Genomic DNA, 12163 nt, shown 5'->3' on the forward strand with positions numbered 1-12163 from the left:
GTAATTACCGGGTCTTTCCCAATTCTTATCCCCATGTAGGGGTGAGCAACAAACCCATTACCCGCTAGCCCGCTCATGACCCATGAAATTTTTGTCCATTTAAGCCCGCCTAAACAGGCGGGCTTAAATGGGCGGGGTAGCCCATTAAACGGGTTGGGCTATAGGCAAGGTATTGGGCTGCCCATACCCGCCCATTTAAGTTTTAAGTTTTTAAAAATATTTTTATTCTTCATTTAATTGATGATATTATTTCTCATTCATATTTTATCAAACCTTCATACTTGTCTAAGTTTTTATTTTATCCTTTAGGTAAAAGTTGGAACTTTCAAAGTTTATGAGACTTTATGATCGGTGACTATTTTTATGATTTTATCAGACTTTAATTGTTTGCGAATCTAAGTGAGGTTGTGTGATTGAATATGGTTGATGTTATTTCATATTTGATTTGCTATTTGGCATGCAAAATTTATTAACAGCTTCATAAGGTTACATATATAAAATAATTATACTGAAAAAAAATTTAAAAAAATAAATGGGTTACCCCATAACCCGGTCAGTCCAAACGGGCTGCCCGTAACCCATTTAATATGGGCTAAATGGGCTACTATCGGGTTATGGGTTAGCCCATGTCCATTTATGAATAAATGGGCGGGTTATGGGCTAACCTTCGGGTTAGCCCACCACGCCCATTGCTCAGCCCTATCCCCATGTTCACTTCTTCCCCTCCACCACTCATTAACGCTCAAGTCAACGCAGTGAATGCAACCAAAGCGGTGACCTTTCTCTGTCTTTTGGTCATTTTATCACTTTCTTTTCTTTTTCCCCTCATCAACTTTTATCTCGTTTTTATTCCCTGGTGCAATATATTGTCATATGTTTCTTGTACACGGAAGAGAAAATTTTTTTCTCCCCCTTCTTGTTTCACAAGTGTAATTGGGTCAAAATCAGAACACCGAAAAGAGATTAGAGGTAGGAAGTGCGTGCGTGTCCGCGGTCTCAATATAAATTGTTGTAATAAGGACATGCGAGACCGGAGAACAGAAAAGCTGATTCCCAGGACCTTTTCTTCAAAATATGATCTTTTCTCACCGTTAAGTTAATAATCGACATCTCCCCCGCCAAAGCCTTCTTATATTTGTTGTATATCTTTCATTTTCCATCTTTCTTCTCTCTTATATATCGTTACTACTGGCGTTTCGTGGACTTGAAGTCCTTGGGTTTTGTCTTTAGATATCTGCGGCTTCTGCTCCATGAGCAGATTCTGCTTGTTATCAACCTGATCGGATTGGGGGCACTACCCTTATATTTCGGAATTGTGGATGAGAACTCTGAAACTGCGATTTTCTTCATACTTGGATTGAAGTTTGAGCCCTTGATTGGATATAATTTGCTGTATATACAAATACCCACAGTTTTTTTCCGGATTACATAGATTTGCGAAGCTTCCCTTTGTGGTTCTGGAGAATGGGCTGTTTCTCGTGTTTCGATTCGAAGGAGGATGAGCAGCTCAATCCTCGGCAAGAAATTGATGATCTTAAGCAAGGCCATCCAGCTGCTTCCTCTCACATTTCCAGATTGCCCTCTGGTTAGTCGGTCGATTTTTATTCGATTGTGTTATAAATTGATATCCTGCAATCACTTTTCTTCTATTTGTTCCACTATCTAATTGCTTGATCTGATCTGATTATGTGTGATTTATGTATCCTTACGAAGACATGTTGGCCACCGCGTTTTCCCCTTCTCTTTCTTCATATTTATTGATCTATATTTCTTTTAGGATGAATTGATCACTTGTTCCATGAATACTTTCTCAGAGATTCTACCCGATTCTGATGCTGTTGTAAAAGTTTTTTCTTTCCTTCTTTAGAAATTTTAGATCTCAATATCTCTCTGATTTCGGGTGGCTGATTCGAATATGCATAGTTGGTAATTTGGGATTGGGGATTTCACTTTTTTTATTAAACAAATAACTTACTCGGTAGCTCTAACATAATTCAATTTCAGTCTATTTATGGCATGGCTAAATTAAGTATACATTTAAAAGGCTTAATGAGTGAAGGTTAATAATGGTTGGTCCTAAGTGGATAGGATTGTAGCTTAATGGAATGGACTGGTTGAGTTCTTACTCTTCGATATACTATTGAATTCAAGATCTCACAGCCTCTATTTGGAGAAATTCTGGAGTTGAAGATACTTATGAATCTGCATTTCTTTGTTTTGGTGGCTTTTGCAGGAGCGGACAAGCTTCGCTCAAGGAGTAGTAATGGAGGATCCAAAAGGGAACTTCCCGCTCCTAAGGATGGGCCTGGCGTCCAAATTGCTGCCCAGACTTTCACTTTCCGTGAGCTTGCAGCTGCAACTAAAAATTTTAGGCCAGAATCCTTTATAGGGGAAGGTGGCTTTGGAAGAGTGTACAAAGGGCGTCTAGAAAGCACGGGTCAGGTAAATATCTCTATTATTGCTTGAGGTTGTAAAATCAAGGTAATAGTGTTACGTTTTTTCAGCTAGCCCAGCAACAACTCTTCAATATATTTCTTGCTGGAAGTATCCCGGATCCCATTGATAACGAGTGATTTGTTTGCTTGCATTAATCCCTTCGGGTCAGACGTTATCTCCATTTTGCTTACTCAGACAATCCCATGAATGCTGCTCTCTTCTCAATCTTACAGTATTGCTGTATGATTATTTGATATAGTTGCTTGATTTGAAAAATGTCATAATTTTATTGATCATTGTACAAATTGCATGAATTTATGTCCATATATACTACTCCACCGGTTCTTAATATAAGACCTGTTTAACTAATTTGATTAGATAAAGAAAGTTAGGTAGGTAAGTTAATTATAAGAAATATGATATGTTTTTCCTAAAACACCATAATCATCTTTCTTAATATCCCTCTTTCCTCTTTTACTTGATTATGGTTGAAAGAGTATTCATAGGGATAATTTAAGAAAAACTGATAAATATGAAAAATAGGTCTTATATTTAGGACAAAAATTAACTCAATAATTAAGTTATATATTAAGGACCGGAGGAGTACTTTGCAAGCTTTGAATTGTGTTTCTCATGGAGGAAATGTATATCTAGCCTTTGACACTCCTAATTTTGCATTTCCACTCCCCAAAAAACAGAAAAGAAAGAGAAAATAAATTTCGTGTTGAGGTGCAAAAATAGGAGTGTCAGACAAACAAGGCGAACCTTAATCACAAGTTTGATTTGTTTTTGTGTCCCTTAGGCATCTAGCATCTAGCGAGTTCTGACATCTTTTCTTCATCTTGACAGGTTGTTGCTGTTAAACAGTTAGATAGAAATGGCCTCCAGGGTAATCGCGAATTCCTAGTGGAGGTTCTCATGCTTAGTCTTCTACACCATCCTAACCTTGTCAATCTTATTGGTTACTGTGCTGATGGGGACCAACGTCTCCTTGTTTATGAATTTATGCCATTGGGATCATTGGAAGACCACCTTCATGGTATAATTGTTTAGCACCAATCTCTTTATTATATGATTAGAATTTCCCTGTTATGGTTGACAAATTGCTGTCATTTTGAGAGATCAGGCATACTTATTCTCCTTAAGATATATTTTGATATCCCAGACGATTCCACTAAACATAGGATAATGAGAATCAATGTTGCCTTATGCAGTTACAGCTCATAGGCAGGATCATTTTTAGAAATGATTGGAAGTTTCGGCTTTCTGAGCAAAAACATTTGATTTAGATGTCGCAAAATCTAACATCATCAAAAAGATGTTTACCTGTTTTGGAACACGGAATATAACAGAGTTATCTAGAAGCAAATATCTGGACATGGCATTCTCTTGTACAGTAATATCCTTGTCAATGAGTGGACTTTTCTTGCTCGGTAACCTTGATCGAGTCCTTGTAGATCAATTTCCATAATCTACATTGCATGTTGGTTCTTTTCTCACATAGCCACTCTTAAGTGATGAGGAAACTCTGCTGTTGGCGGCTTTACTCTTTCAAGGGCCTTTTCTTCTGAAATTTCTGATGATGAATAAATACATGTCGGACTGTTTTCTAGTGTGGGAAAACCAACCTAAGTTATTTTACTGAATCTTAGTTACAATTTTCTGCACTTCACTCTCTAATTCATTATCATGAAAGCAGCTGTTAAGAATTTGTTGTGTTTTTCTATTTCAACTTTGTCATGGCCATTTCCTGTCCTAATATTGTTATCCATAGTTTTCGCTTATGAAGAAAATTTTCCTCTGTGCTTCTTTTCATAATGATTTTTGGTCAGTCACCGTAATGCTATAAAATTTTACCTAAGACTGTAGTTTGCAAAGGAAGACCGAGAAGAACGCTTAATGAGGTCATTGAACGAGACCTCTTAGTCAACAACATATCTAAGGACTGGGTTGTTGACAGAGCACAATGGCGTCATGTGATTCATGTAGCCGAACCCACCTAGTGGGATAAGGCTTGTTGTTGTTGTTGTTATATTGTAGTTTGCAAGTCATGACCACATATTTCACAATAAAACTATAAGAGATTTAAATTGTGACAATTTTGTGGTTTTCCTTCAGAACTTGCTTACTAGTTACTAGAAAAGCACTATGATAATCTTCTGTTGTTTTCCTTCAAATACTTGCTCATTAGTTATTAGTAAGGCACTGATTTAACTTGGCCCAAAAAAAAAAAAGCACTGATTCAGAGGTAGTCATAAATTGTAGTCGAAATTTGGTCCAAGATTTCTTTCTTTCTTTCTTTGTTTTGCCTTTTCTTTGGGGGATGGATTAGACTATTTTGTCTGTCTCATTTTTTGTCCTCTCTCTGACCGTTATACCTGGTGGTATTTCTCGGTGAAGAGACTTCTAAAATTGTTTTAGTCTTCTCATTTCTCCGTTAACATGCTGGTGTGTGGAAATTGCTAATTGAATTTGAAACAGAAATTCGGGAACTTTGTATGTGAAACAAGCATGTACTTGAATTCCTTGGCTAAAATAAGGCAGAATAGCATTACTCACTATATACTCATTGAGATCCTGCAACATCCAGTTGCCCGTCTTCTTATAACTATGAAAGGCTGGAGTAAAACTAGTGCCATCTATAAACTCCTTAGAGGGAGTGGGGCTGAAGTATAGTGCAAAGTTCATTTTGTAAATGGGGATGCTTGCATTTGCTTCTTCCTTTGTTTTTTTTTTTTTTTTTTGTGTGGGGAGAGGGGGGGGGACAGTTGGGCATGGATCAAGTGTAATCTAAACATCATTTTGATTAAGCCTAACGTGATGTGTGGATTAACCTCCCATGTCAGAACAAAATCATTGAATGTACTGCCATGGTTTCAACTATTAAATTAATGGCTAGATACTCATGGTTGTGAGCTTACAGCAGGCTTTGGATGTGTTTGGATTAGCGGTGGGCAAAACTGACTTCTATTATAACTAACTTTTATAACTGAAGTTATAGTAAAAATCAATTAGTGTAATGCGATTTATGTTTGAATAAATGCTTATAAAAAGCCAGATAGAAAAGTTAAAAGTTATTTGGATGATTAATAGAAAAGTGAGTTTAGTTGTAAAATGACTGAAAATGGCGTGGACTTTATTAAATAGTTATTTTATATTTTTAATATGATAATAGTTAAAAAAAATACATAAACTTATTATGATAAAATGAAAATAGTTTATTTGTGAAATTATAAAATAAAAATATTTGTTACCGAGAAAAATTTGAAAACACATTGTAAATAATTAATTAAATATATATATTGGATAAACATAAATATAAATTAAAATTCATTTTGTCTTCTAATGACCTGGAAGAGTTCCTGCACTTTTGGAATAGTGAGACTAAATGCCCTGTCCGTTACACCAATGCATTCTTAAACATAATCACAACAGTTGTGGTAACACCTGTATTGACTTGTGTGCAGATCTTCCCCCTGACAAGGAACCGCTAGATTGGAACACTAGGATGAAAATAGCAGCTGGTGCGGCGAAAGGATTGGAATACTTGCATGACAAGGCAAATCCCCCAGTTATATATCGGGACTTCAAGTCATCTAATATATTACTAGATGAAGGATTTCATCCGAAGCTTTCTGATTTTGGTCTTGCAAAGCTTGGTCCAGTTGGGGATAAGTCACACGTTTCCACCAGAGTCATGGGAACCTATGGTTACTGTGCTCCTGAGTATGCCATGACTGGGCAACTGACTGTGAAATCTGATGTCTATAGTTTCGGGGTAGTCTTCTTGGAGTTGATTACAGGCCGGAAAGCCATTGACAGTACCCGACCTCATGGAGAACAGAACCTTGTTACCTGGGTAATCCTCTAATCTTTTACCATTTTAATTGTTGACTTAAAGTGTACGTAACAATGGAGAGGTAATGTGATGGTTTTCATTGTACATTTGAGCAGGCACGTCCACTGTTCAATGACCGTAGGAAGTTTTCAAAGTTGGCAGATCCTCGGCTTCAGGGACGGTATCCCATGCGGGGTCTGTACCAGGCATTAGCTGTGGCATCAATGTGCATCCAAGAACAGGCTGCCACAAGGCCCCTGATCGGAGATGTGGTCACGGCTCTATCATATCTGGCCAACCAGGCATATGACCCTAATGCATCTGGTCATGGTCACAGGGGTTTGGGTGATGATAAAAGGAGCAGAGACGAAAGAAGCGGAAGGATATCCAGAAATGAGGAAGGTGGAGGATCCGGGCGCAGATGGGACCTCGAAGGATCTGAGAAAGAGGACTCCCCGCGAGAAACTGCGAGAATGTTAAACCGGGATCTAGATAGAGAACGTGCAGTGGCAGAGGCCAAGATGTGGGGAGAAAACTGGAGAGAAAAAAGACGGCAAAATGGGCAGGCCAATTTTGATGCTTCCAATGCATAGTGCTATTAGGCGTGATTTTCATGTGCCACCATCCTCATACATATTAGCTGCTTAATTTGCTTGCTTCTCAGTTCTCAACTTCTCACCATGCAAGGTGAGGAATTTATTGAGAGCTGATTCTTCTTTTAAGCTGCTCTACATAAACCTGGCTACCCTGTTGGATACTGCTGCCTCTGCCTCGGTTCTACTGTGTTTAGAATCTTTGTCCAATGGCCATTTCCTGCCGTGGCCTTCACGTGATGAGATTTGTTGACACAAACTTTTATGCATTTTCATTGGCCCTCCTGTAGAAGAGCATGAGCATGTTGGAGAGTGTACATTACTTTGTTAGCGAAAAACTGTTAAGGAGTTCCTCCTGAGACATTTCATAAAATCAGAACAATACACAAAAGATTAGCACGTCTTTGTGCAATGACATGCGCAAATCAAGAAAAGTTACTTCCCGGTCCTAAGTGTGAAGCCATATTTTATTTACTGGTCTCTAATATAACATCTTTTACAATATTTAATGAAGTATTTATAATTAATCTCTAAAGATGCCCTTGCATCTTTATATTTTTAACTGATTTCCTTTTTTTTTTTTATCAGAATTTTAACTGATTTCCTTATTCTTAGAAAAACGGTTAATGGTATCTTATAAATCTGAGAGAGTATTTTGTTTTTCTGCGCGGCACAAATATTTTTTTGGTAGAGACAATATTGTTTAAAGTACTGTTAGACATTGAATGTGGACACTTCTCTTATTAGGAATTTAAATCTTGGCTTACTAGGTTGTGCCTTTTCTATTAGACTCACTTGTTTGTAATCCGAGAAAATATTTGGAGTGAGGGGAAGCTCACAAGCTTCTTCCAAACCTTTTATGTTTCATTTAGGGGGAAAAAAAACTTAGGTCAACTTACTTATATTCATTACATTAAGTTATCCGATCACACATGTCATGTGTTCTTTTTTATTTCATGTGAATTTATAATTAAATAATGTTAAATACTAATATTTTAAAAATAGGACGCATGGTCATGTTTAGAAAACTTTAAATAATGGATATGAGAGAATTTGATGTAGGTATTGTCTTTTTTTTAATATCTCATGTGATCTTAAATGTAGAAGCTAATTGAAATGTATGTTTTACTCTTAGATCTAAGTATTAGATAATAATTTAGCTTGCCTTCTGAATTCATAAAATCCTAAGTTATTTTTATTGATTATATATATTAAATGGGGTTTCATTAATGAGCGTAATAATTCAATTTAATATCCTAAAAAAAAAACAGCATACATCTGTCATAAATAGCTAAAAGTAATTTTTTTTTTTAATATTGGTAAGTTAGTTATATAACTTGTACATTTGGAGTGGAAGAGACTGCAAAGGTTATGGAATTTCACCATACCAAAAGAAAAACTAATCAGGTTGAGGCACCCAAAATTCAGATTACTTATCAAGAAAAATATTACACTTAAGAGGTGGGAAGCTGCATCTGATAATCCATGTCTGGAATGAGTTTGCCAAGCAATCAAGTCAGCAAAGGTGTTTTGTGGTTTCCTTTGAGGCAGATTCCTAGTTTAATTTCTTTCTAGTATTCTGGTAAATTAAATCTCCTTTGGCATCGAAGAGAATATTGCATGTTGAAATGAGAAGACTTGGAGAATTCTAGTTTCAATATCAGCCTTACGCTACGTTACGTTAGTCCTTGGTCTTTGACTTAAAGATTCTTTTTTCTTTCCTTGCAAGACTGGTCGACAACCTATTAGTTAGAGTAAGTGATCGAGCTTTTTTATTTTTCTTGACCTTTTAAAAATGTGATCCCCGTATAATGCGATCCTTCCTCCCCCCTCTCCCCATTCCCCATTTTCCCCGTACGATTTAGGGATGATCCATAATAATCTTGAGCGAATGCGAATGGCCCCCTTGAGCCCACGACCTTCAAGTTCAACGGTGCATGACACAGAATAACTACATCATATTTGACTATTCCCAGAAACAAAGTTTTCAATCATGGGAATAACTTTTCCGTTCCCCCCTTTTAGGATTCGTTTATGTTTCTTAAAACAAACCATGTTTATTCACAACAAAAGTCAGGTTATTTCACCAAAAAAAAAAAAAAAGTCAGGTTAGGTCACTATCCACGTACGCACTTCCGCTAATCCTAGATATAGAATGTAGATAAGAGCTTTTCTTTTTCTAAATTTAAAATTTTAATATACTTTGGTTTTAAATTTAAAATTTTTTCTCAAGCTATCAATATTAAAATGGAATTTCTAACAATGACTAATGTCAATACAAACGATTAAATTGGCATTTTAGAAAAATTAACATACATTTTTTCACGAATAACCACTTTTACTAATTTATAAATGTGGAAAATTAGTTTGGAAAAAAAAATAAATATTTTAAATTAATTTAATAAATTTTTTAATCTCTTCAAATTAGTCAACTAGGTTTTGTATTAAAAACTAGACTTAATATAATTTAAATAAAATTAAAAATACATACTACGTACTAAGGGGGGAGGACAATTTTTCCAACGCAAGTTGTTCCTTCAAGAGATCAATAGGCTCAACAAATCACGCTGAAAGTAGCAATACTTGGGATTTCCCATACTACTCCTATGTTCTTTAATACTACTTCCGGTTCTTAATATAAGACATTGTTTGATTTTTATTTTGGTCTTAAACTTCTCCAATCTAATTTGTCTCTCATATTTATATATTTTTCTCAAAGTAATCTTTCTAATAATAATAGTTCTAACCAATACACTTAATTATCAGGAATATGTTAGGAAAGACAACTTATTTGTTACAAATGACTAACTTAACTTCTTTTCTTAATCTACTCAAATTAGTCAACTAGCTCTTATATTTAGGAAGAGGTCGTATAAGACATATTTAACTAATTTGATTAGATTAAGAAAATTAGGTAAGTTAGTCAATTATAAGAAATATGACATTTTTTTTAACATCATAATTATTTTTCTTAATATCCTCCTTCCCTTTCCTACTTGATTATGGATGAAAGAGTACCAATGGGAATAATTTTAAAAAAAAATAATAAATATGATAATTAGGTCTTATATTTAAGACCAAAATCAACTTAACAATTAGATCCTATATTAAAGATCGAAAGAGTAACTACTTGAAAACTAGAAGCCAAAATTTTTATTCATATCACTTATACATAACAAATTACGAAAGATCTCAAGTTTTACCAAAATTTTATAATTTCTACTTTTAATTAAATTTTGTGATGATATTAAAACTCACTAATAATTTTGACAAAATTGAACTATGTTTATAATTTTTTTTTTTAATAGATATCTACGTTACGTAAAGCATAAAGATTAAGGGGCAATTTACTATTTTTAAAAATAGGATGTGGAGAAAATGCAAGAAGTTTTATATAAGGGGTAATTTACTATTTTTAAATTTATATTTTAGTATTTGGTCTTTCAAAATAATGACAATTTTTATTTTTTTAATAAATATTATTGGGAAAAAGACACTAAAATAGCCTCAAAAATACTAAAGGACAAATGATAGTAGGTAAATTTCAAAATCCCAAATCAGATCCCAGGTACTATTTTGAAATTTTAAAATATTATGAAATGACAATATTGTCCTTACTGTCGATGACTATTTTCATATAGCTACTGACTACTCTAGTTTAACTATTGATTATTTTTGTTTTCAAAGTTCTGATGACTATTTTTGTACAGATATTGACTATACAAGAGTTAAACTATTGTGAAATGACAACATTGTCCTTATTCTCAGTGACTACTTTCATATAGCTATTGACTACTCTAGTTTAACTATTGGTTACTTTTGTTTTCTAAGTTCCGGTGACTACTTTTGTATACCTATTTTGGAATTTTAAAATATTGTGAAATGACAATATTGTCCTTATTCTCCGTGACTACTTTCATATAGCTATTGACTACTCTAGTTTAACTATTAGGTACTTTGGTTTTCAAAGTTCTAGTGACTACTTTTGTATAGCTACTGACTATATAAGAGTAATAAACAACTAAACAAAAAGTAGTCATTAGATCTCCAATAACACTTAATGTATTTTTTGAATTTTGGAAACAAAAGTAGTTAATAACGAAATTAGAGTAGTCAATAACTAAATAAGAATAGTCATCAAAATTTTAAAAATGAAAGTAACCAATTGCAATACTATAGTAGTCAATAGCTAAATAAGAGTAGTCTTTAGAGTTTTAAAAACAAATATAGTCAATAGCTAAAAAAGAGTAGTCAATACATAAGAAAGAGTAGTTACCAGAGTTTCGGTGACCGATCACCGGAGTTTCGGTGACCGATCACCGGAGTTTCGGTGACATGTTGCCAGAGCTCCAGTGGCTGGCCACTGGCAGGGTTGCTAATGCCGGAGCTCTGGTGGCTAGAAGTGCTAAGATGGTAATTTTACAAGATTTGAAAATTCCAAAATGATACCTAGGGTTTGAATTGGGATTTTAAAATTCACCTACCCTCAATTGTCCTTTAGTATTCTTAAGGGTATTTTAGTGTCTTTTTCCAATATTATTTCTTTTAGGTTCTTCATTCTAATTTTCCCATAAAATAATGCTAAGTGATAACGTTGTAGCTCATGGTGCCTCTATGATATGAGGATAAGCAGTTTATTTAATTAACTAAAAATAATTAGAAGTATCATAAACTAAAAAAATTGCAAATCACGGCATAAGAGCGAATAAAATACTTGTGGAATGCAAATTAAACCAAATAAACACTCAAACAACACCATCATCGCTACAATTGTTGATGGCACCTAAACCCAAGAACTCAAATCAAACCATCTAAGAAAACTAGAAACTCTTAACCACTTATTACAAGCAATCAAAGAGATGAAGAAGAAAGAATATACATTGAAGCTCATAAACTGTAAAAAATGAGCAAAAACTTGTATGATTTGCAAGGAGATTTTTTCTAATATTCTGTCTTGGAATGTGGAACTGGAGCATACATGATTCCCATGACTATACAAGTTGTTAATGTTGTCATCCTAAGAATTAATCAAATCCTAAACCAATAAGGTAAAATATGGTACAGGGTGTAGAACGTACTGCGTAGACTAGAAAATCAGCCAAGACAAAATTTATCCATTACTAGCAATTATCCACAAAACTCGAAACTACTCACCCGCACTACTGGAAAAAAGCCCATTAACATCAATTATACATGGCTTTCAATGACTGTTAAAAGAGGGTTGTAGATATGGGTGACGTGGTTTCAAAGACATTATATGACGGTTAGTAAGCACCGTGCAATAAACCTTTCTACG

The 12163-nt window shown here is 34.6% G+C and overlaps 1 protein-coding gene across 1 annotated transcript; it reads left to right on the top strand.

Moving 5' to 3' along the window:
- The first annotated feature begins 1006 nt into the window (after positions 1-1006).
- On the top strand, positions 1007-7316 carry LOC114758814 (serine/threonine-protein kinase PBS1). Its single transcript, XM_028947896.1, has 5 exons — positions 1007-1585; positions 2234-2442; positions 3286-3475; positions 5904-6295; positions 6391-7316. Exons 1-5 carry the CDS (start codon positions 1465-1467, stop codon positions 6865-6867), a joined length of 1389 nt encoding a protein of 462 aa, XP_028803729.1. The 5' UTR covers positions 1007-1464; the 3' UTR covers positions 6868-7316.
- Positions 7317-12163: the final 4847 nt, after the last annotated feature.

This window comes from Neltuma alba, unplaced genomic scaffold (assembly GCF_004799145.2).
Source record: "Neltuma alba isolate B1F8T4 unplaced genomic scaffold, ASM479914v2 tig00010753_pilon, whole genome shotgun sequence".
Lineage (NCBI taxonomy): Eukaryota > Viridiplantae > Streptophyta > Magnoliopsida > Fabales > Fabaceae > Neltuma > Neltuma alba.

Coding starts and splice junctions, on each gene's coding strand:
- LOC114758814 (XM_028947896.1), top strand. CDS start 1,465: ATGGGCTGTTTCTCGTGTTTCGATTCGAAGGAGGATGAGCAGCTCAAT. Junction 1,586..2,233: donor CATTTCCAGATTGCCCTCTG/GTTAGTCGGTCG, acceptor TGGCTTTTGCAG/GAGCGGACAAGCTTCGCTCA. Junction 2,443..3,285: donor GTCTAGAAAGCACGGGTCAG/GTAAATATCTCT, acceptor TCATCTTGACAG/GTTGTTGCTGTTAAACAGTT.